This window comes from Mesocricetus auratus, unplaced genomic scaffold (assembly GCF_017639785.1).
Source record: "Mesocricetus auratus isolate SY011 unplaced genomic scaffold, BCM_Maur_2.0 Super-Scaffold_4256, whole genome shotgun sequence".
NCBI classification, from domain to species: Eukaryota; Metazoa; Chordata; class Mammalia; order Rodentia; family Cricetidae; genus Mesocricetus; species Mesocricetus auratus.
Genome location: NW_024429182.1, coordinates 124,633,930 through 124,658,863, shown reverse-complemented (window position 1 = coordinate 124,658,863; position 24,934 = coordinate 124,633,930). Strand labels below are relative to the sequence as shown.

General features: G+C 37.8%; 1 protein-coding gene across 5 annotated transcripts in view; it reads right to left on the bottom strand.

The window, feature by feature from the left end:
* Mctp2 (multiple C2 and transmembrane domain containing 2) overlaps positions 1-24,934 on the bottom strand; it is a 241,787-nt gene that overhangs the window by 73,908 nt on the left and 142,945 nt on the right. For all 5 annotated transcript variants that reach the window (XM_005084546.4, XM_021235587.2, XM_040730276.1 and 2 more), the window contains 2 exons: positions 23,052-23,154; positions 21,345-21,447 (listed from right to left, as the gene is read on the bottom strand). In XM_005084546.4, the coding sequence (XP_005084603.1) occupies positions 21,345-21,447; positions 23,052-23,154 (206 nt within the window). The remainder of the gene's footprint in view (positions 1-21,344; positions 21,448-23,051; positions 23,155-24,934) is intronic.

The window sequence follows — 24,934 nt, the reverse complement described above, 5'->3', positions numbered from 1 at the left end:
CTTGTAATGGTATCTTAAATTTTCCATGATTCTTAAGGGCGAGGGAAGGTCAGTAGGAGAACAAATAGTATCCATATAAAAGTATTTCATAGAAGAGGGAGGTTTTCCTTTTTTTTTAATTCCGTAAATGATCATTTCCTGTTACTCAATGTCCTTAGCATTGTGTCAGCAAAACTCAGAATCCACATAGGAACACCAAAGGTATCATCAAAGCCAGAGATACAATGAAATATAGTCATGTTTACTACTTTAATAGCAAATTAAGTTAGAACATAAAAATTTCAAAAGTTTGAAGATTAAAAAAAACACCCTAATTCCTTTCAATGATACAAAAAAGTCACAATTCTCTACCTAGATCAGAAATTAGGTAGGAATTTGGCACATATCTCTCCTCATTTTTTTCATTGAAACTTTATATTCACAAAAAAGCCTTAAATGAAGTATTCAAATTTTTATTGTTTAAAACTACATGAAGTCGATAACTTTATTTTCTAGCTACCAATATGATTTGGTGATATTATTTTACATTTGTCTTTTTTACTGTTATGTAATATTCAAAATGAAAATCAACTACAATGTTTTGATCATGTGGTATCACAGTAAATACCGACACTAAACAGAAGAGAACATTCTGGACAATATTTTCCAGTTCTACTATATAACTAAACTGTCAATACTTATACACAGGATAAAATCTCAGCCTGAAATGCTATTTGCAGCTGCAGCTGCCCAACTCCCACACTATCATGTGTTAAATGTCCATTTTACATTTGGTATTCTCATGATTCATAGTCCTTATAGGAAGAATTCAAAAGATTATTTCTAATATTAAAATTTTAACAATTCTGTTCAATTAGAAAATTCAAATACAGTCAAAAGAACATTTACAGGTGAGAATCTGTGTGGATTTTTGTCTCTAGTTGTGAGATGGCTGAACCCTAATAGAGACCCTCGTCAACCCAGTCAGAAAGAAGCAACAGTTTCAGGACAGAAGATGGTGGGTACCATGCTGATTTGAAGAGTCTTCCATGTTAGCCTCTTGGAGGACTGAGTTTCCACCAAACTAAGGTTCTTAGATAAAGATACCAGATACTATATTGAACTTCAGTTCTGTATGATAACATCTTGAAATGGATTCATTACATAATTTTTGAGCTCAACATCATATGCAACAAAGACAGTATTAGATCATAATTTAAAGCATCTTCTCAGGGCAGTATAACAAATACATAATATACACTGCTTAATTGGGAATAGTGCCTCCATAACTATGAATAGCACCTTTCATAATAATTATTAGCTTAAAGCAGTACTTACCAAAACTAGAAAACAATCCTTTCATAATTAGAAATAGCACCTTTCATATATAAGGAGGGACTTCCATAATTGACAACAGTAACTTCCATGATTTAAAAATGGCCTTTTGTATCTCTATCTTAGATTATTTTTCAGTTCGGTGTGAGATAGAAATCATCTGTCTGGAGTATGGTAAAAGGTAACTCTTTGGTAATTTCCCAAATATTTTTTTAAAGTACCAGGAAGTCTGTAACTAAATAATAATTTGAGATTTGGGATCAAAGGAAAAAATACTGAGACTAGCCTGTACCTGCAGTGAAGGCATGGAGGATATTCAGGGCATCCCTTTGCCTCTGAATTGTGGCCATACACAGACTCTGAGAGAGGAGAAGTCACTGCCTTAGTTGTGTACCCTCTGCTGAGGCCACGAGGTTCAAGCAATAGTTCCAATGCCATAGTCACCCAGATGGGGCTAGTTAATCTTGGTGGGCCACAACCAAAAGGAACAGAAATGAATATGAGAGATAGATTTGTGCAGGGAGACTTTTTATATGTGTGAAAAGCATATATATATATATATATATATATATATATATATATGGGTGTGTGTGTGTGTGTGCAAAACTGCAAATTAAACTTTAAAATTATCATGTTAAAAATTAAAATTCGAATGTAAACCATAATAATCCTTAAACTAACATTTTTCTACATAAAAGAGCATTATCTCTGCTTATTCTTAAACACCATAAGTATGACAGGATTTTTAAAAGCTGGTTAATAAAAAATAAAAAAAGGAATACTCTATTCATTATTTTTAAAAACATAAACTGAATGTAACATACTGTAGCACATGAGGACACACAGAAAAATTTCCTACTTGCACGTTTTTCCCAAACAAGAATTATCTTCATTGTGATTCACCATAAAACTCTTTGATGTAATATGTAACTAAAGTGAATCAGGATCAATATGAAGGAATGAAACCACGGGAGGGCTTAAGGAGGGAAGCCATGCATTTAAGATCAAAAATCCCAAGTAAAAAGTCGTATTGATCCCATCACTGTTTGACCTTCAAACTAGAAAAGGCAGAACATTTGGATATAGACTAGCTTCCTGTATCAAATAAGATCCTCCACTCCATATGACCAAAAAATTAAAAAAAAAAGAGAGTATAGCTACAGCATTGTACAGCAGCTGAGCCCATCTAAGGCACAAGCTAAATAACTCACCAATAAAATGTAACAAGGAAAGACACATGACTTGGCAAGAGGACAGTTAATGCACTATCTAACAGCATTTCACATTCTTCAAGCAGCTTAGCATCAGGCAACGGTTCAATGTTGTGAGTTACAAGCACCAGGAGAGGTTGAGATTCCCAGGATGCTCTGCTTGGCCCTGCATAGAGACCAGACACCAGGGAGCTGAAGAAGCCCAGAACGCCTCGTTGGCCCTTGCCACCACATCTTCTCCTCTCCAAGGCAGTCAAATTTTGTACCAGAAGCAAGCTGAGAACTGAACTTAAGAAATGACAGGAAGCTTGGTATACTTAGGTCTTCTCACAGCCACTGTTGCTAAAATATGAGCTATTTCCTCACAAATTTTACAGAGAACTCTAAAAGTTATGAGAAAATTTACCCACAAAAATTACAAGAAACATACATCATAAATAACTTTGGACAGTCGGGCAGTGTTGGCACAGGCCTTTAATCCCAGCACTTGGGAGGCAGAGGTAGACAGACCTCTCTGAGTTCAAGATCAGCCTGATCTACAGAGTGAGTTCCAAGACAGCCTCCAAAACAACACAGAGAAAGCCTGTCTCGAAAAACAAACAAACAAACAAAATAGAATAGTCCATACATCTCAACGAATTTCTAAACAGAATATCCATTTTGAGCTTTACCTTGGATTTTACACTTTACTATCAAATGTATTTTTATGCACCCTGGGCCTGAATAATTTTGGTGTGCTATCTTTCTTATTTATGATGTCTTTATAATAAACTTTTGATTAAAAAATTAAAAGAGGATAGGCAATATCTGAGGTAGACCCTAGAGGCAAATAAACTGAATTCACAATTCTGACGTAGCTCCTCTGTTATTGTTTCTTAATACTTAAGATGTAAATAATAATGCTATTTATCTCTGATATGAAGTACATTAACAACAATCAGTCACAGTGGGGAGTACATAAGAATTGTTAAATAGATAGCATATGTTTAGTAGCATCTATCTCCGTTTGACTTCATTTATATGCATAAAAAGTATGCATATGTACATATGCATAGATATGTGTGCTAATATATTGGTAATAGCAGGGTCTCTTATAGCCTGGACTAATGCTCACCCACTGTGCTATATCCCCCCCCCCAGCTCTTTTTTCTTTAATATTTGAAACAGGATCTTCCTAAGTTGCTTAGCCTGGCATTGAAGTCATCCTGCAGTTCCAGACAGGTTTAAACATTGCCATTCTCCTGTCTCAGCCACCCCTCCCCGACCCCTGGCTGAGATTACATGCCTGTACCACCAACCCAGGTATGAAGTATGTCCTTTTTAATTAGATCTGATGAATTATGTGTTATAGTTCTTTAAATTCACCAGCTTCCAGCAGTTGTAGTCTGTGATGAGTGTTGCTGGATAGCTGTGTGTATCATCCATTCATTTCTCAAGTGACAGTCCCTTGGTAGAATTGCTGAGTCATGGGTGGTCTCTAATTTTAGTGTTTAATCAAGCCTTGGCAGGTTGGGTTCCTGAAACCCTTAAGTGATTTACATTCCCAATGAAGAAGATTGTCTTTCTCAATTTCTCCAGTCCCAAACTTTTTACTTGGAGAAATAGGTACCTTTGTAAGCAAATGAGACTACTTTGTGAAAGCAGGCAGACATACTAAGTTCCCATTTCTGATGTTCTGTGTCTGTGTGACTATACATAACTGCTTCATCTTGTGAGCCACAGCTGCCTCTTCAAAATAGATACCCAGACTACAAATGTACAAGCTGGATATATATATATATATATATATATGATATTCTAAACCGTTTTTATCCAAGTCACTCTTTCCAACAGTATTTTAAGCATCCCTTTTTCCCATTTGACAATGAACACTATTAACCAGATTTGTTAATCCTCTTGCTTAAATTGGCTGGATCATTTAAATTGCTAAAAGAAGGTGAGGGAATATGACAATTCACATTGTGCAAGCTCTTATTGCTTCATATCAGCAGTAAGAAGGTATCAAAGACAGGGAAGTCAAGTAACTTGCTAAACTTCAGCCAAATTACATGAGAAGTTCAATCCCTATTTGCCAATTTGTTCTACACCTTAACACCTGAGAGCATAACTAGATGGACAATCTCTGTACTCTCAGGGTTTCTGTTTTCTGCCAGTTTGACTTACCTTAAATTCAATAACTGAAAATACATACTGGCCACAAACATGTGTTTATAAGCTATAATTCTGTTTTCACTGTTGTTTGTTTTGTTTTGTTGAAACATTCCATCTTTTGTCTTTCAATTTGCAATGGTAATTGGTGTTTAGGCTACATCTGAGGATCTTAGGATTTTTTCTTTCCTCTTACTATTCCTGGTCCATTTACATATTTAGGACTTCCCATTAATATTATGAGTTTCTTAACAACTTTTTTGAATTTTCGATTTCATAAATGCATAGACTGCATTCTAATTATTCTGCCCTTGTCCTGTTTTACTGTAACATCATTCTTTTCTTTCGCCCTCCCACTAAATGTCTTCCCCAAATATGAATGTGGTTTGGTTTTGGTTTGAGACTCAGAGTTTAATAAGCATCACATGTTTGACCATAGGTTTGGAAATATCCAATGAAGCACACTAGGCTTGTCAGTGGGTAGGTACATAACTGAACTCAATCATAGCCCTTCTCAGAATTCATAGGTAGCCAGTAGTAAAGCATGGAGGGGTATGAACACCGGGCCCCTCCCAGATGCTTAATGTTGACAGGACTAGAAGTCTTGTACAGACCCAGTGCAGACCACTGCGGTTGCTGTGAGATTCTGACTACATTGTCTATATTAACATCTAGAAGACAGTGTTTCACTGCCCTTCTTCCTGTCCTCTGGATCTCACATTCTTTCTATTCCCTCTTCCACAATGTTTGTTCACTCAGCTTTAATGAAGGTGGCCATCATTTATTCTCAGAACCCTGAGCAACCAGCATCTTTGCATTTACCACATTTCTATGCAAAGAGAGGGTTCTCTTACTAAGACCAGAAGTAGAATTTTCTTGTGGGTATAAATATATTTAGAAGGAAGCTTGATCCCACATCAATTCTGATAGGCAGCAATAAGTTCACCCCCAGCTAAGAGATTGTGAATTACAAACATACTATCAGAACATAGTTGGTTTCCACCATAACAGTCATGCCACTACTGCAATAATGGGTCTATCTTGCTTGACAGATTGATAATATATTCCATAATGTTCACAGCTGTGTAACACCAGTAGTCCTTAGGAGACTGCATAGTGCTTTCTAGAACATGAAAGCTCGGGAGCACGGAGAAAGCTTCTAGCTCAGGTCCTCCTATTTGATACATCTTGCAGGTTAAGTATATGTGGTCTTCAGCAATAAGTTCTTATCAACTAGTTCTGATGGTAACAATGAGGAAATAAAAAGAGCTTGCATTCTTCTAAGTGTTTAGTGTTTAATTCATCTTGAAATTACTATGGTGTTTAGTGGAATGGTTTACCCTAACTCCCCAAGCAGCCAATTTTCCCAGAAGCACTTACCAAGTTTTCCATCCTTTACACAGTCATTTCATGCTTCAGATTTATTTAATGTTAAATGATCTCTAATTAGAATTCTGTTAAGCCCTTCACTAAAGTTCTAGGGCATCTTCACAAAAATCTTATACATAATATTTTGTCTATGTTAGTCTTAATATGCATCTTATTGATTTTTATATTCTGTTACTTATTAACTATGTATACATATATCTGAAATTATGTGATCACATTAAATATGTGATTTCTTAGTCAAGATGTACCTAATGTCTTTTTCCATATAATTTTGGATTGACTGTTTCCTATATAAAAGCTTTATGATTTCCCTTGTTAATTCATAAACTTAAGGCTCTTTAATTCTCTACACAATGCTGCAGAGAAGGCACTATTACTACTTTCACTTTAAAGGTGAAGGCATAGAAGGAATATTGTGGTATTATAGTCATGGTTCTGAGGTTTGGGGCAGACACTGGGACTCATGTTAAGGAAGTATCCTTCAGCTACTGTTATGTCTAGATATGGAGTGTTCCTACGAAAGGCTCATGATATAAAACACTTGTTTCCCAGCTGACTGAGCTACATTTTGAGATTCTGAATTTCACAATCTAACTGGCAGAAGAAGATAAAGGGTACATCTTTTCTCTAACTGCTGCTTATTCCTCCTCCTTTTTATTCCCATTTGTCTCTTCTTCAATTTCTTCCACTCCACAGTGAGACATGGTAAGAAGTTCTGCCTCCACTCACTCCTACCACCATACCGTTTTGTTTAAGAGTGCATGGGGCCAGACCCCCTGAATGCGGGTGTCAATGAGGAGGCCTAGGTAATCTATTGAGCTTTGGGTAGTAGATCAATATTTATTCCAGGTATACAAATGGACTTCAGACTCCCATCCAAGAATGTGAGATGCACTTTCATCCTGAACTCTTGGGGGGAGGGTCTAGGCCCTGCCCTGGATGAAATGACAGACTATGTACACCCCCATGGAGGACCTCACCCTCCCTGGGGAAATGAGGTGATATTGGGGGGGTTGGTGAGAGGGCATGGGGGGAGGGGAGGGAAACGGAGAGGGACCTAGAATTGACATGTGAAGCAACCTTGTTTCTAATTTAAATTTAAATTTAAAAATAAAAATACATAAAAAAGAGTGCATGGGGCCAAGGGATCACGCACTGAAACCTCTGAACTAATAGCCAAAAAAATATTTATTCCTTTCCTTGCCTATGTCATATATTTTGGTCACAGTAACAAAAAGATTTCTTAATTGCTAAATGATTTGTCCATAATCATGAATGGGGATAGACTTTTTTCTAGTACCCCTTTCATATTTAATGACACTGCTGTGGAACATCCCACTTTAATACATTATTGTTATCAGTTATACAGTATGCTTCCTACTGTGTTGAGCTTTTCTGATACACAAGAAGCGTATGATTTTGTTTGTCTTAATTTTTTTTCTTGCTATGACTTAACTGAGGTTACAATATTCTTAATGCATAAATAGTATAAGCATTACTCATCTCCTTAGGATTTAGGAAAAACTTCAGTAAACAATTAATTTGTTATTTTCTTCATGACAAGGGAAGAAAATGCATAGAGAAAAGGTTAGAATCATTTGAAAACTTTTTAAAACTTTTCATAAGTAATAATTTTCACTAAGTGACATATTCACGATCTGACATCTAAACTCCTCTGCACTTTTAAAGATAATTTTCTTTGCTCTTTTGGCACATTCATTCCTCTAAGTGTGGAACTTTTTTGTAGTTTCTTTGGAGAGAGTAAGCATCTTTAGAGTACTCAGGTCATCATCGTACATCTGCTTGTAGAACCACTCCTGTTCTCCCACACTCTCTTGGTTCCTCACCAAGAACTGGTGCTAGTATTCACAGTTGCATCTTGTTTAATGTTTCTCGTTCTCACTACAATTCTTTTTGTCATCACTGTAAATGGCGTGTCAATTTCACTAGTATTGGGGGAACGGGGTTTAGATTTATCATAGCCACTGCACCATGTTTGGACTCTTTCTCATTGTGTGCTTTATTTCCTTCTGCCTCGGTGCTGGTAGATAACTCACAGCTTTGCACATGCTTGGCAAGCGTTCTTTCACTCTGCTACACTGCTCAACCTACCTTGAGGGTGTTGTTTTCCTTCATCAATTCCTCTCTAATTTTCTTAGTCTTATTTAGTTTTGTTGAATTGTTTAACTGACTTTCAACCTTTGTGTTTAGCTACTAAACTAATCAAGTTACAATTATACTTAGTGTTGTTGGAAGTGTTAAGTGCTCTCTAACAGCAGTCTTGGAATATCCATTGACTAATTCAGATTTTTTTTCTTTTGGAGCCAGGTAGTTTGATATTTCTTTCTTTCTCCTTTGCTAACATATAAAAGGAGTTTTCAGTACTATGATCATAGTGCAGTTTCTGCCTTTTTGGGTTCTATTGAGGTGTCCTGAACCAAGGCAACAGTATTTGAACATGTTCAGTAGTTACTGGAAGACAATGCGTTCCAGCTTCATGCACACATGAATAAATATCACAGGGATTTCATTTTTATTGTCTAAAGTTTGAAAATTATACCTTGAATGTGTCCAAAAGTTATCTGGTAATCAGCTGATAGATGAAGAGAGGATTCCAGATGTTCTTGCTCTCAATCAGTATGTGGGGTGCTCACTATGGGCAGACTTACAGAACTGAGGCTTCGAGAAGCCAAGCAGCATTGCTTCTATTCTGTTTGTGTATGAAGTTCCCATGTTTATTCTGTGTCATTGTCCAGTGATGGCAATAACAAAATATCAAATTCCCACTAGCCTGTAGCCCTAATCCATGGTATACTTTATTTAAAACTGGACAGATGATATACATTTTTATTCTAATTGTGCAATTTAAAATCCAAAATAAAATGTGAAACCTTTCACATGCAAGACCTTGTTTCTTATAATCTTAGTGATGATTCATCCTGTTTTGGACTCTTACAGCAATCCATTATGTATCATTTGCCTGATAATGCATCTTATTTACATTAGTACACTGTACTTTCCTGTTTCATATCACTGTGTTTTAGATGTCTCAAAGCAGGAGTAAGATTTTTTGCTTTGCCTTAATGCATATGAGAGTTGCCAGTTAATAGAAAAGTTCAATGTATTCAATATCTACCATTCTATGAAATGTGCTCAGCCATGTACTCACCTTCTTTATATTTTAGGAGATTGGGAAATTGCCACCATGCATTCTCTCTCAGCCTGACTGACTTGACACAGTACCAATCACACAACATGCTACATATGGTTCCTGAAAGTATGCTTGTGAAGTGGGCAACAAGAATTGAATGTTTGTACTAAAAGATGACTATCTGGGAAGCTGGAGCGATGGTGTAGTGGATAAGACCATACGTTGCTCTTCCAGAAGACCCATGTTTGGTTAGCAGAATCCAAGGCAGGTGGCTCTCAATAATTTTTAGCTCTATCTCCAGGGAGATCTTACACCTTTGGTACCTGGGTTCTATTGTACACATACTTTGCCACCACATATACACATACATATCAAAATAACCTCTATTGGTTATATTTGGACTTAAGTCTTGTTTATATCTAATAATATCCCAGGTGATGCATTCCCCTCTACCCCTTAACCAATGTGTTGGTTCATGGACCAAATCCACACTCCAAACCCAAATCCCAGCAACATGCCACTTCTAATTCGTATATTGATCATAAACTTGTTAATACTTTAATACCATCTTAATCTTTGCCATTATTTATGATTCCATCTTAATCTTAAAGCAAAAAACACCTATGATTGTTCCTTCCCCTTCCCTCATGCAGCCCCATTACAGGGGCTTGCACAAAGAATCCTCAATTGAAAACGCAAATGAAGATTTGTATGGCATTTATCTGGTAGAAGTACATACAGAAATTTTGTCCCATCAAGCTATTTAAGTGAAGCTGTTAGGGATACAGTTCCTCACAACATATACACATGTTCCACAAAAAAAAACTGTAGCTTCATAAGAAAGCATAAGAGGCCATATTTCTGGCCATAGGTTGCTTTGCTTTATGGGTCACACTTGTATAAGATGAGTCAAATTTGTTTCAAAATCCACTTCAGTGAGCTGAGATAATGGAGTTGTTTTTATTTGGGTTTATTAGAAAATAATAAAAGTATATCTTTTAATACTAGAAAATAATACAAGAGTCAACATGTAATTAATGAACTTGAACATTCCTGTGTTCGGTGTATGTTTAGGGTTGTAAGTGCCTCTGGGTAGGTTTTGTCTTTGATGCATGTATAGTGTCCTTCTCCAGCTCTTCTGATTAGTTTTGTTTGCAGTCTATTTTGTCAGGTACTAAGATGACTACATCTGCTTACTTCTGCACAGACTTAGCAACTAAAGCAATTTGTATTCTCAATTTGTTCCACTAGATGATTTTGGAGAGCAACTACATTTTGAAGACAAAGTCTAAGCTAGAGAAGAACTGGCCTGCTTTTGAGAGCACTGAGTGTGCTTAAATTGAAGATTATAAATAGCAAAGGAACCTAATTATTAGGATATTTCAAAACTGAAAAGTGCTTTCTGTCATCCATTGCATTGCCATCGTACTGGTTAGAGGATAAGAGAGCAAAATGAAAATGAAACAGTAGCAGGTGTCAAATCATGGTGCATCCTAACAATAATTTGAAATGATCTTAGCTATATTTGATTGAGGGATTTTGTATATCTATGTGTCTGTATTATTAACTATTATTGTCTTTATTGAAAAAATTTTAAAACAATATATTTGATAATGTCTCCCCCATTCCTCCTAGATCATTTCTACCTTCTTCTCCATGTAACTGCATGCTATTTCGTTCCTTCAAAAAGCAAAAACCCTACACACAATAACAAAAAAACTACATAAACACACATATAAAAACAAAAATCAAAACAAACAAAAGGTCAATAAGACCAAAAAAATGCCAAAAAATGCAAAAAGAAATAAAGCTACAAAAAATTCATTGAGTTGTTTTGTGTTGGCTAACTACTCCTGGGAATTGGGCCTGCCCTGAAGTATGGTGACTACCCAATAACCCTCAATTGGAGAAAACCTGCTTTCTTTTTGTCATTTGCAAACAGCTTCTTGGTTAGGGGTGGGATCCTCTGCTCACTTCTACTCAGCACTGGGCTTGAACTTGTGCAGAGCTTCTGCATGCTGCCACAGTTGATGTGAGTGCATATGTGCGTTAGTCACATTGGGACTGGAAGACACTCTTTTCTTGGAGTCACCCATCACCTCTGGCTATTACAATCTTTCTGCCTCCTCCCTAGACCTTGAGAAAAGGGAGTTTGATAAAAATATCCCACTCTTTGCACATTTTCCAATTGTGGGTATTTGTGTTGATTCTCATCTGATGCAAAAAGATTCTCTCTGATGTGGGTTGAGTGAGGCACTGATCTATTAGGGATAACAATATCGACTTAGTAGTAGTTTTATTGCTATGATCCTGTAGCAGAGTAATAGTAGGTTTCCCCTGGGCCTATAAGGCCCCTAAGACCTAGCTAGACTCGGGTTCTTAGGTACTTTAACAGTGTTAGTCTTGGGTTCCATTTCATGGAGTAGGCCTGAAGTCTAATCAGAGAGTGTGTTGTTATTCCTGTAACATGTGTACCACTATTGTGTCAGTATATCTTACAGGCAGGAAACTGCTGTAGGCCACAAATTTTGTATTTAACTGATAGTGATGAGTAACTTTTTCCTTCAGAGTCATTCGGAAAATCTTCCCCATCTTGTGAACACTAGTCTTTAGGGGTGAAGCTTCTAGTCAGGCACCAGCTTGACCTCTTCATTGTCAATGATAAAAATAAGTGTTGCTGGGCGGTGGTGGCGTACGCCTTTAATCCCAGCACTCGGGAGGCAGGGGCAGGCAGATCTCTGTGAGTTTAAGGCCAGGCTGGACCGACAGCCTCCAAAACAATACAGAGAAACCCTGTCTCGTAAAAACCAAAAAAGAAAAAAAAAGTGTCTTTATCTATAGGGCATTACCATCAGGTTGCGGTGATTAATCAATAGCCTGGATTGTTTGGAGGTTTCTGTAAGGTTCCACTGACCAACAACTTAGAAAGATGTAACCCATTCTTGACAGTGGAGGTTTTATGCAGTGGCAAACATGTCTAGTTGGGGACATTTTCTCCCTGGTATTTGTTGAATTCCTTTAGATTCATTTAATATCAGTTCACTCCGTAGGCCAGGCTGGCCTCAACTCACAGAGATTCACCTGCCTCTGCCTCCTGAATGCTGGGATTAAAGGCGTGTGCCACCAATGCTCAGCTTCAGTTTTATATTTTAGGAAGCTTCTATAGTAGGTTTCCACATGGTATTTCAACTGGCATTTGATGTCAGTTGTCCCTCCCTATATCTGCTCTTTTACTCTTCTCTCCAAATCTCCTCTCGGTTCAACCCTCCTTTTCAAGTTTCCCCTCTGTCTGCCCTTAGCAATATATTCTATTTAACCATCCTTGGGAGATCATCTCCTCCCCCAAGTCCCTTACTAAGGAACTAACCTCTGTCATTATTCAGATTGACACATGTTGAAAGCTTAAAGCCAAGACACACACATAAGTGAATTTATATTTGTCTTACAGGGTCTGAGTTAAATCACTCATGGTGATTTTTTTCTAGTTCCATCCATTTATCTGTGAATTTCATTTATTCTTAACAGCTGCCTAAATATCCCTTTGTCTAAATATATCACACTTTCATTATCCATCATCTGTTGGTCATCTAGGCTGTTTCCAATTTCTGGCTATTATTAATAATAGAATAGCAATGAGCAAATGTCTCTAAAGTATAATGTAGAAATCTTTAGGTATATGCCCAAGAGTGGTTCAGCTGGATCCTAAGTAGATATATTTCCTACTTCCTGAGGAACTGCTTCACTGATTTCTCATAGTGGCTATAAAAGTTTGCACTCCTACCAGCAATAGGTGAGTGTTCTACATGCAGCCATTCAGTTTGAATAGAACCATTTGTTTAAGATGTTGTCTTTTCTCAAGTGTGATATTTGGGGCTTCTGTATAAAAAATCAGGACAAGGGTTAGCTCTTGAATCCCAGGCTGGATCAAGACCCCCTGAATGTGGGTGTCAGTGAGGAGGCCTAGGTAATCTATTGAGCCTTGGGTAGTAGATCAATATTTATCCTGGGTATACAAATGGACTTTGGACTCCCATCCAACAATGAGAGATGCACTCTCACCCTGAACTCTTGGGGGAGGGTCTAGGCCCTGCCCTGCATGAAATGACAGACTATGGACACCCCATGGAGGGCCTCACCCTCCCTGGGGAAATGAGTGGATATTGGGGGTTGGTGGGAGGGCACAGGAGGAGGGGAGGGAAAGGGAAAGGGACTTGGAATTGACGTGTGAAGCAACCTTGTTTCTAATTTAAATTTAAATTTGAAATAATATATTTATACATATATATATATATCAGGCATCTATAATATATGGACTCATATCTATATCTTCAATTTAATTCTGCTTGTTTGTCATTATGCCAATACCATACTGTTTTTATTACTATAACTCTATTGTATATTTTTAAATATAGGTTAGTAATACTTTCACCAGGCTTTTTGTTGTTGAGGATTGTTTGAACTATACTGTTTGTGTGTGTGTGTGTGTGTGTGTGTGTGTATGTGTGTGCACGCTTCTATATGAAGTTGAAAATTGGTTTATCAACTTCTGTGAAGAATTGTGCTGAAATTTCAATGGAGACTGTTGAATCTGTATATTTCTTTTGGTAGGAGGGCTTTCACACTATTACTCCTACCTATCCATGAGCATGGGAGCATCCATCTTCTTGTGTAGTTTTCATTTTCCAGTGTCTTAAAGTTTTTGTTATACAAGTCTCTCCCTTGCTTGGTCAGAGTTACTTTCAGATTTTTTGAGATGTGGATCTGTTGAGACTTGATTTATGTCCTAGTATGTGGTTTCAAGAGCTTCCTAAAAGAAAGAATATTATGTGATGTTTGAGTGGAATGTTCTGTTGATGTTTGATAGGTCTATTTGCTTAATGAAATTATTTAACTCTAGCATTTCTCTGTTCAGTTTCTATGGATTACCTGTCTATCAGTAAGAGTAGGGTATTAAATTTATCCATTATCACTATGTAAGGGTCATGAAATTTTAGCTGTATTAGTACTTCTTTTATGAATTTATATAGCCTGTGTTTGGTACAAAAATATTTAAAATTATATCCTTTTGTATTTTTTCCTTTGATGAGTATTCAGTGTCCTTCCCTAGCTCTTTTGATTAGTTTTACCTTAAAGTCTATCTTATCATATATTAGGATGGTTATACCTGCTTTCTTTGTGGGATCATTTGCTTGGAATATGTTTTCCAAACTTTTTACTCTGAAATGATATCTATCCTTGATGGTAAGGGGTGTTTCCTGGGTGTAGCAGAAGGATGGATCCTATTTTCTAATCCTATTTGTTTGTTAGTCTTTATCTTTCTATTGAGGGAATTGAGATCATTAATTTTGTTTTCAATGAACTGTTTTATTGATTCCAGTTATTTTATTGTCATATTATGGATTTTTCACACTATTTACTCTTATGGAATTATTATCCCTTGTGTCTTCTTGGGTATGCTTAACCTATTCAAACTCAAGTTTTCCTGGTAGGACATTCTGTATACCTGGATTGGTAGATACAAATTGATTTAATTCAGTTTTATCATGAAATGTTTTTGGTTTGGCTTTTCCCCTCTCCATATGAACATGATTGATAGATTTTTCTGGGTAATATAGTATGGACTGGCAGCTGTGGTTTCTCACTTTGTAGAATGCCTGTCCAGGACTTTCTGGATTCCAGGGTTTCAATATTCTAATGAGATGATTTTGCATGTTACCCTGTATCATTTATTATCCTTTCTAACTTCTATACTTTTACTGCCTTGATTATTAAGTGTCATGAGTAACTTCTCTTCTGGTTCTGTATACTTGGTGTTCTGTAAGCTCTTTGTACTTTCATAGGCATCTACTTTATATTGGGAAATTTTCCTCTGTGATTTGATAAAAATATCCTCTGTGCCTTTGACCTGAGCTGCTGCTTCTTCCTCTATACTATTATTCATAGGTTCAATATGTATTGCATAGTGTACCAGATCTTCTGGATGTTTTGTGTCTAGACTTTGGGTGGTTTAATATTATCTTTTAACTTGGATAACCACCTGAAATTCTCTCTTATGTGTCTTATGATCTGTTAGGTTTACCTATGAGGTTTTTGTCTGACATCCTAAGATTTCACTTCCAGTTTTACTTCAGTTTGGGTTTTCTTTAGTAATCCTCTTTTTAAGTTTCATGTCTTCAATGGTTTTTATTATTTCACCTAACTATTTCTATTTTCATGGTCTTTAGTAAGGCATTTATCATATCCATTTTAAGATTCTTCAATATATTCATGATTTCTGTTTTCAAGTTCCTGCCTCGTGCTTCAGCTAAATTGCATTTATTGGGGCCTATTCCAGTAGGGTTCTCAGTTTCTGGAGGAGGTATATTGTCTTAGGTGTTCATGCTTGTGTTTTTGCCCTGGTATCTAGCTATCCGGGGCTTTGATGTTTGAGATATATCTTAGTGTATCCATTTGGTCTTGTCTTTGTTGAGTAGGTGTGCCATTCTTTGGTTGATATTACCTCCTCTGAATCCTAGACCACAAGCAAGGAGCTTTTGTACATCAGCAGGTGACAAAAAGGAATATAAATGGGCTAGGAGGAAAGGCATAGAGTGACTGCAAGAAAGTACAAAGTCCTCACCAACAGAGTTCCCAGAGAGTGTAGGTAGGTGTCCCTAGTGAAAAGTATTTCTGAGGATCAGCAGCTCACACAAAGTAATGGAGAAAGCCTAGAAAGGAAGCTCTGTGATTTTTGTTTGTTTTTAATTGAAGAGAAATTAAGCATATACAAGGTGATTCGTTGACCTTGAATCTTTTATTCAGATATATATTGCCTTGAACAGTTCTCTAGAACCAATGAATATTATAATTTTAATGTACTAAGTTTTTATTTTGTTTGACTTTATGTACATGGGTAATTTGCCTGCATTATGTCTGTGCATCACATGTAAACCTGGTGCTTACAGAGGTCAGAAAAGAGTATCAGATTCTCTGGGATTAGAGTTCCAGGTGGCTGTGAACCACTCTGTCTGTACTGGGGCTTGAACTCGGTCTCTGTGAGAAGAGAGTGTTCTATGAACCATTGAGCCATCTTTCCAGTTCCAGTGTTTGAATTTTTAAGTGTCCCACTTGAACTTGGGAGGGTGGGAAGGAGGAAACAGAATGATTACATTGAAATTATATTTTAATTTAAAAAAGGAAAACACAAAATCAAAATTTTAAAAATGTGTAGTTGAGTTTAGCACAGGTTTTTTATTCAATAATTTTAAATGTACCTTGACAGCAGGCTTAAGCACATTAATACAGAGCAAAGTGAAAAGTTAAAGTACATTCTCTACCTTGGACTTGGGTATTTTAAGTGCACTGTGCTGAGTAGTTTCATGTCAACTTGACACAGCTAGACTCATTTGGAAAAAAATGGAATCTTAGTTGAGAAAATGCCCCCACCAAGACTGGCTCACGTGCAAGCCAGCAGTGCATCTTTTTAAAATGATTGATGTGGGCTGGTCCAGCCCAAGGTGGGTGGTCCATCCCTGGGGTGGTAGTCATGCATGCTATAAGAAAACAGACTGAGCAAGCCATGAGGAGCAAGCCAGTAAGACATACTTCTCCAGTTCCTAACTCCAGCTTCCTGTCCTGTTTGAGTTCCTCCCCTGCCTGCCCTCGGTGATAGACTGTGATGTGCAGTTGTAAACTGAAATAAACCCTTTTCTCTCCAAGTCACTTTTGCTTGTGGTGTTTTATCCTCATACCATTAGGATCCTTAAGTACGATGCCACCAAATTATGAGTGGAACTTTAGTTCTTGACTTAGGTAAAGAGAAGACGATTGCACAAAATTATCTCCATCCAATTATGAATATGTTGTTCATTATCAATTGTTGTTAAATATAAAATACAGTTTGATATCTCTGTTATATGGTCCTAGCATTGAACCTAGGACCTCCTCCATGCTAGGCAAGTGCTCTACCACTGATTCCTACCCCCGTTCTCCTTTAACACTAAGTCAAGACCTCTCTATATTGCCCAGACTGGCAACAATGCATTATGCATCTCAGACAGCCCTTAAATTATGATTCCTCTGCCTCAGCCTAACAAACAGATCCAATGACCTTCTACCCTCCCTACTCTCACTCTGAGACCGAGGCACCCAGGCCCTCCTTGTTCGTACAAGATGACCATTCTCCCGCGCCTGTTTCATTTTAGAGGCCTTCCCTGTTCATCCACGAGTCACAATCAACACACTACTCCCTCCTGAGCCATTTCAAACCCCTGTTTCCTAATGTCATCTCAGACTTGGACCCATCTCTCCTACAGCATCTTGTTCCTTTCTTGTGGCAATTTGTGATTTTTTGTTTTCTGTGCTGACTGAACAGATGTCTCTCCAGAATTCCTATACTGCTCCTACCATGTCTCTCTTGCTGTCCCTAACTCTACGTATCACAGTTGTGCAACACATCTCTATTTTTCCTTATGGTTTGATGCTCAGCGCTCACTGTGAATGTCTAGTAAGCTCCTAGGAGTTAGGACTCCAACATGAGTCTGTCTTCATTAAAAACACACTTCCTAACCAGCTGCAGTACAGGGTCACTTTTGGGCCTATTTTCTAATTCGTAAATGGCTAAGAATAAATGTGAAAGACTAAGTTGCTAGAAAATTAATGATTTAGCACATTAACCACCCTGAACTTGTCAGGCATGCATCCCTCAAGAGATACAAACTAAAGAAAAAACACACACCTAAATAATCATGCCTTTAAACAAACCCTCCCAAGTATGGTTCTGTATTATTTGATAACAGAACAATAAGTTAAATAATTATTGGATTATAATTTTCAGTCATAATGAGAGTCATGACATTTAGAAATCACATTTATAATCTGCATTCTATTAGAAAATAAATTAATTTGAAAAGGTCAATTTGTTGCAGGTGGACCTCCTGATGTCAAGAAAAATACAGATCTACTCTAAGATTTGGTCATTTTCTCAATCTATCAGTCAGAGAATTAAAATTAATCTCAATCAAGTCAGTTGTATGAACAGCAGAAGCAGAGCCTGCCACTCAGTGCCACACCAGTGTCCCCAAGGCAACTAAGAGGATTACAGTCTTGGCCTGGCTGCTATGCTAGGAAGAGACTGCTAAATTGGGGCTTTCTCCTGGTTGTCCCACATGCTATTTGTACTTAAAACAAATAAACAGTGTGTCCTGCTAGCTTTATTTCAACTTGATGCAAGCTAGAGTAATTTGGCAAGAGGAACATCAATTGGGAAAATGCTCCAACCAGATTCTTGATTGATGATTGATGGAGGAGCCAGCTCGCTGGAGGCAGTGCCACCCCATGGCAGGTGGTCCTGGATGCTTTAAGAAAGAAGGCAGAGTGAGCCACGAGGAGAAAGCTGGTAAGCAGCACTCCTCTGGTGGCTTCTGCTCCATTTCCACCTCCGGGTTCCTGCCTTGAGTTTCTGTCCCCACTTTCCTTAGCAATGGACCAAAATGCATAATTGTAAGCTGAAATAAACACCAACCTCAATCCCCTCCCCACCAAAGTTGCTTTTGGCCATGATGTTTTATAACAGCAGTAGAAACTAATACATGATGGATGTAAACCCATAGTTTTCCATGCTTACTGAGGAAAAATTCAAATCCTTCACAGGCCTTGGTGCTTGACTTTCAGGATACCCCAAGGCTTGTCACTACCCTTCCCTTGTGTTTTTCTGTTTTATAGGCTACTGTGCTCTGTCCCCTACATTACATCTACACTGGCTACCCAGTCATCGCTGGATATTGACAGACAAAGTCCTTCCTCCGAGCAAACCTTTGAACATAAATTATTCCTTGCCTAATAATTTCCCCAATGCTTACATTGCTTGCTCTGTCACCGCCTTGAGCTCCTACTCCAGTGCCCCCTTTCCTGTGTACCCCTCCCCATGTAACCCTAGAGAACCCATACCCTATATTCTTGGTGTGCCAGTGGTGGGTTTTTATTACGCAATATTGGATGTTGATTTTATTTTAGCTATCTTTCTGTGTCCTTGTCTCATATAAAACAAGATATAAGCTATAAGGGAAGAGGCAGCTTCCTAGGGTCAGCATTAGAGAACAATTAGCTGATATTGTCCATCATAGAATGAAATTTCATCAGCATTTGTTGAGCAAATGAATGAACAATAGATACTGAGACAGCTTGTTCCCATATTGCAAAACTCAACTGTGGGGTTTGGCTTGTGTTTAAATGAGGTGTTAAGCAAGGTATGTCTTTCCCTTAATTTTCTAGTTGGGGAGGGATATGTTTGAAAAAAGGATCCGTTAGTTTAGTCCAGTTGTTGTCTCCATAAGGAAGTCCACCCCCTTCAATATATTTATCACTGACTAGGGACATCTTTAGTTTTTATAACAGCAGAGGGAAACAAGTGCTCCTGTCACCAAGAGAAGCCAGGAATATGCTGGGCACCTCAAAATGCTCGGGAAAGTTCCATATAACATACCAGTATTCTCACTGCAAATGTCAACAGCCTTAATATTGGGTAGTCCTGATGCAGCTGAGCATCCTGTCTTATATCTGCTGAGGAAGGAGGGAAGGAGGGACAAAGACAAGAGGGATTGGGGGACTGAAGTAAGTAAGCAAAGCCAGTAGCTGATATCATGGCAATGGCGGGGGGAGGTGCGGGGGGCATACAAACAAATATACAGAAGTTTTATGAACAAAGAAAAAAGAACAAGGGTTTCTAAATTATACAAGTGTATTCTCATGTCAATGAATAAAATACACTGAAGATTAATCTGATAAAAAACATAAAAGGAAAGGGAGGAAAGAAGACAGAGAGGGAAAGAGAGAGGAGAGAGAGAGAGAGAGAGAGAGAGAGAGAGAGAGAGAGAGAGAGAGAGAGAGAGAGAGAGAGAGAGAGAGAGAGAGAGAGGGGAGACCGCTCTGCTCACACGCATACACACTGAATTGTAAAGGATGGATGTTTTGGCTTTGTACCATCTCTCTTTAGACTTCTTTTAAAGTGTGTCCCATATTCCTGCTACATGTATTCTTCCAGGAATATCTGACAAAGCTGTAATAAAAAAGTGGGGGGGGGAATCCCAGATCACTATCTCCTCTCTATGAGCACTGCCGCCTGCCATGGAGGCCTCAGAGCATTTGGCGGGGGCCAGGCTGCAGCAGCCAGCAGCTGCTGCCTGCGTTCTCTTGGAGGAGCATCAGGGATATGAGAACTTGGGGAGAAATTAACTAAGTGATCAAAAGCAGATGAAAAGATATTAAGAGGTACAGTGTTCCCCTCCCTGCAAACATTATGGGAGCAAGATGAAGCTTGTGGTGAGATCAGAGTGCACAACTCATGATAATGTACAAATAGCTTTGGAAAAAAAAAGTGTGAGGGAAGAAATCAACTCTCATGTTTTGGTGAACCCATAATGACTGTACAACCAGTTCTATGAATGGCTGGAATGAAAACTATAACGCATGCCTCTAACAAGTTCATCTGACACATATTAATGTCCTGTCAAAAGGGAAAATGTAAATATTAAATAATAAATAATAAAAGGCCAAATGATTGGCTACCTTTTCCTTCTTCACTCTTGTGAAGCCATTCTGGGATACTTTTTCTATTGTATTTTATAAGAATTTTTTTCGTTCTGTTTTTCTTCTTTATTGACCTGAACTTGATTATTGAGACACTCTTCATTTTCTATGAAAGATCTTTATTTTCTTCCACAAAATATTTTAAGAGTGAAAGCAAATGTAACAGACAGAACTTTGGGTAAAGGGTCTTTAGGAGAACTGAGAAATAAATGCAGTCACTAACAATTAATCGTTCGTAAGAAGTACACAGAGGAAGTAAAAAGAAATCAATGGGTTTTCCTCATTAATCAGTGGAAAATCTGACCAGAGGGCCGGATTCCTTGAAACCAGACATAAAGTGCCATCTTGAGATGGAATGAAGTCTGAGAGTATATTGAAAGATTGGCCCAAATGTTGGTTTGATTAAGTAAATATTGGACTGACACAGAAAGGCCTATGTTCCTTGTATCTAGAATATAAATAATTAATACTAATACCCATTGTAGTTCCAAGATTGACAAAGATAAAGTTACTCTAGACCACAGAAACTCTGACTCACAAATGGTTGATAAATGGAGAGGACTTACAGACAGCAAGGGGATGGCAACTTTTCCAAGAAAATCCGGGGCTTTATCTCCATCCTCATCAAACACTGTCACTTCCAGAACATCATGGATATCTTTAATAGGGCTGAAAGAGGAAATATCAGGTATTATACACAAAAACACACGGGTGACGTCCGCTCCATGAAGATCTGAAAACACTTGCACTAATTAAGTCTGTGTGTCCTCGGAGTATAAAACTACCATTTAATTAAACTCCAAAAATTAAATCAAACTGACTGTATTCCCAAACCTTCCATCATGGAAGATTCAGATGTGCACACGATAAAAGGAGACAACTTTGTTCCTGTGACATTTTCTACACACGTGTGCACTCAAGGGTGATACCGTTAAAGAAACGGGATAACAGAAGAGAAAAAGAGAGAAGTCAGAGGAGAAAGGAAAGAGGTGGCGAAGTCATTATGCAATGGGAAAAAGCAAAAAATTACCTTTGAAATTAATGAAGAAAAAATGTGAGGGACTGAAGATCTGGCTTGTGGTTAAAAGCACTTACCGCTTCAGGTCCTAGCACACAACACTATAAACACTGTAGCTCACTCCTGCCAGTAACCACAGTTCCAAGGAATCCCACACCCTTTTCTTGCCTTTGTGGTCTTCTGAATGCACATGTGATGAATATAAGCTCACACAGACATACATTCTTACACACATGCTTACATATGTAAATAAAATTAACCAAGTAAATATTTTAAATGTATTTCTTTAAAAGAAGATGTGCTAAAATTCATTATTTGATGAGGTACACAGAAAGTCTTTTCTAATTGATACATACAGTACAAAAAAACCACACATGCAGCTTTAGAAGCACCTTTTCTTTACATTGAACAGAAATCAGGCACCACTAACAATAAAAAAAATACAGCCATGGCTGTTGTCAAGAACCCTTGTATCTGGCAGCTGGCTGGTGCGTCTTCCACTGACTCACTTCTGCTAGACCTTAGAGGGACTTCCTGTGAATACCGTCAATTGCAATGGAGGCAAATCTGACTCTCTCCACTTGTAAGCGCCGATCAAGCAGTCTGTTTTGAGGGGGTGAGGCATCATCAACTCACCAAGTCCAACAGGGGTCTCCTCTTTACAGCAAGGCACCTTGAAATCTAAGGCAAACTAGGAAACTAAATATATGCAGCTTCCTAAATGCCCAAGTTTGATGAAACACACAGGGCAGTCCAAAGGAGCCAGACACTCTGACAGAAGGGAATATCGGGAACCGTTGGGAGTCTTTAAGGATTCACAGATAATCTGCATTTTCCAGAAGATTCTAACAGAATACAAATCTTCATCATTTAAGATAGTATCATAACACGTAAGTGCTCATAATTTAAGACAGGACTCCATTTGTAACTTTTCTTAACCAAGAAATAGATTAGTCTGGACATCGAGAAGCTTCCATCTACCCACAGATTAATTTAGTCACTAAAAGATCTGCTTTATAAATGTCTCCAAGCAGTCCCTTACAGTTCCAAATGGTCTCTTCTATTATTAAGCCGCACTATAAAATGAAAGGATAAAAGGGTTTGGGAAGAAAAAGAACAATAAAATTCGCTCTTTGCACATAAAACTGTGTGGAAAAGTTCCCCCCAAGAGCCCCCAGCCTGCCCCACACACATCAGGGATAATTGCTCTCTAAGTTAAAGCTTCTCCTTGGGTCCCAGAGCATGACACACTTACAAGGTAAAAACTTTGTTCCACTCAGGGTTGAGGCTTTTATAAATGGTGTGTGTCTGAAGTCTGTCATTGCCCAACTCCAACAGGCAGAAAGGATCACTTTTCCCTGGAAATGGAACACAGACAGGTATCAAAGACCAATGATTCTCAAAAGGAACACTACAAATTGAGCCAAAGCTGTGTGCTTTCACAATGAATCCATGAGAAGGGAGAGACAAAGAGGGGAGCGAAGCTGCTCTCCCGCTAAGCTTTTCGGGTCCACATTTGAGAATTCAGGAAGTGGGAAAAGCCCATGAGTGTTCAGTCTTTAGCTTATCAAGGGACCCAGATTGATGAGCACTGGAATTTTCAGTCTGAAATTCAATAACCACAGATCTCACAGGAGGGTGTACCAGGTCTCCTTGTGTGTCTTTAAAAGAAACTCAATAGCAAAATAAGATAAAATAACTCAATTAAAACTAGGCAAAAAGATCTCTAAAGGCATACAAGCATCAAATGTAAAGACATGGTCAACATTACCCATCTTCAGGAAAATGATAATCAAAACCACAATGATATATCACGTCATCACAGGTAGAATGCTGTTACAAACATGTAACAACAGGCTGGAGATGTATTGAGTGAGAAAGCATTTAGCACATACAAGGCCCTACACATGATTCCTAGTACTTCAAGAAAAGAGAAACAAAGACAAAAATGACAAATACCAGACTATCTGAAAGAAAGGAAGTCTTATATATTAGTGGGACAATCAGTTAGTAAAGACATTATGTAAGAACAGGGTTCCTTTAAAAGCTACACATAGATCTACCATTTGACAGCAATCCTATTTTCATATATATATGTGTATATATATATATATATATATATATATATATATATATATCTCCAAGGGAAACAGTTTCAGCCTCTGTAGTATCATGTCCATTATAGCATTCCTCACAATAGCCAAAATGCAGACAACATAGGTGTCTACCAGCTGGCAAGAATAGGAAGAAAATGTGGTACATAGGGACAACAGAATAATATCTAGCCATAAGGGCAGAAGACTGAATCGTGTCATTTGCAGCAACACAAATGAACCTGTAGACAAATATATTATGTAATTCAATCACAGAAAAATAAATAATGCAAGGTCGCATTCATATACAACATAGAATCATGAAGTAGAGTTGGGACTGGAGAGCTGGTTTATCAATTAAGATCATTAGCTAATCTTGTGAAAAACTCTTGCTTCAGTTCCCAGCATGCAAATGGCAGCTTACTACCATCTCTGTTTTCAGGAGAAGTGATACCATCTTCTGGCCTCCATAGGTACCAGGCAAGCAGATGGTAGAAAGACATGCATGCAGGAAAACACTGATACACATAAAAATAGAAATAGATCTCAAAAAACAAGGAAGAAGCCAAGTGAGAGAGTAGTTACAAGATGCTGGAAGAGGAGGAGTGAGGAATGATGGGGAAAGATTTGTGCACAAATATAACACTAAGGTTAGACTATAAGGACTAATGCTGGTGTTCTCTTATATAGTATGGTGACTATGGTTAATAATATTGTATTGGATGTTTTAAAAGAGCTAGAAGAAAGGATTTTAGATCTTTATAACCAACCATATGTTAGATGTATGAAATTAAAGACATGGTACATATGCTTGATTCAATTATGACACAATGGACACACATAACAAAACTCCATACTCTATGATGTTCTTATCATATGCCAGTTAAAGCAATGTAATGCAACTTCAACACTGCTACCTCCCTAAATTTTCTTTAGGTTAATGAACATAGTTACTCTTCTATAATTGTAAACTAATGAAAACATTGATGGCCATGAGGCTTTGAGAAAATAGACAATTAGAACAAAATGGTACTTACGACTAAAC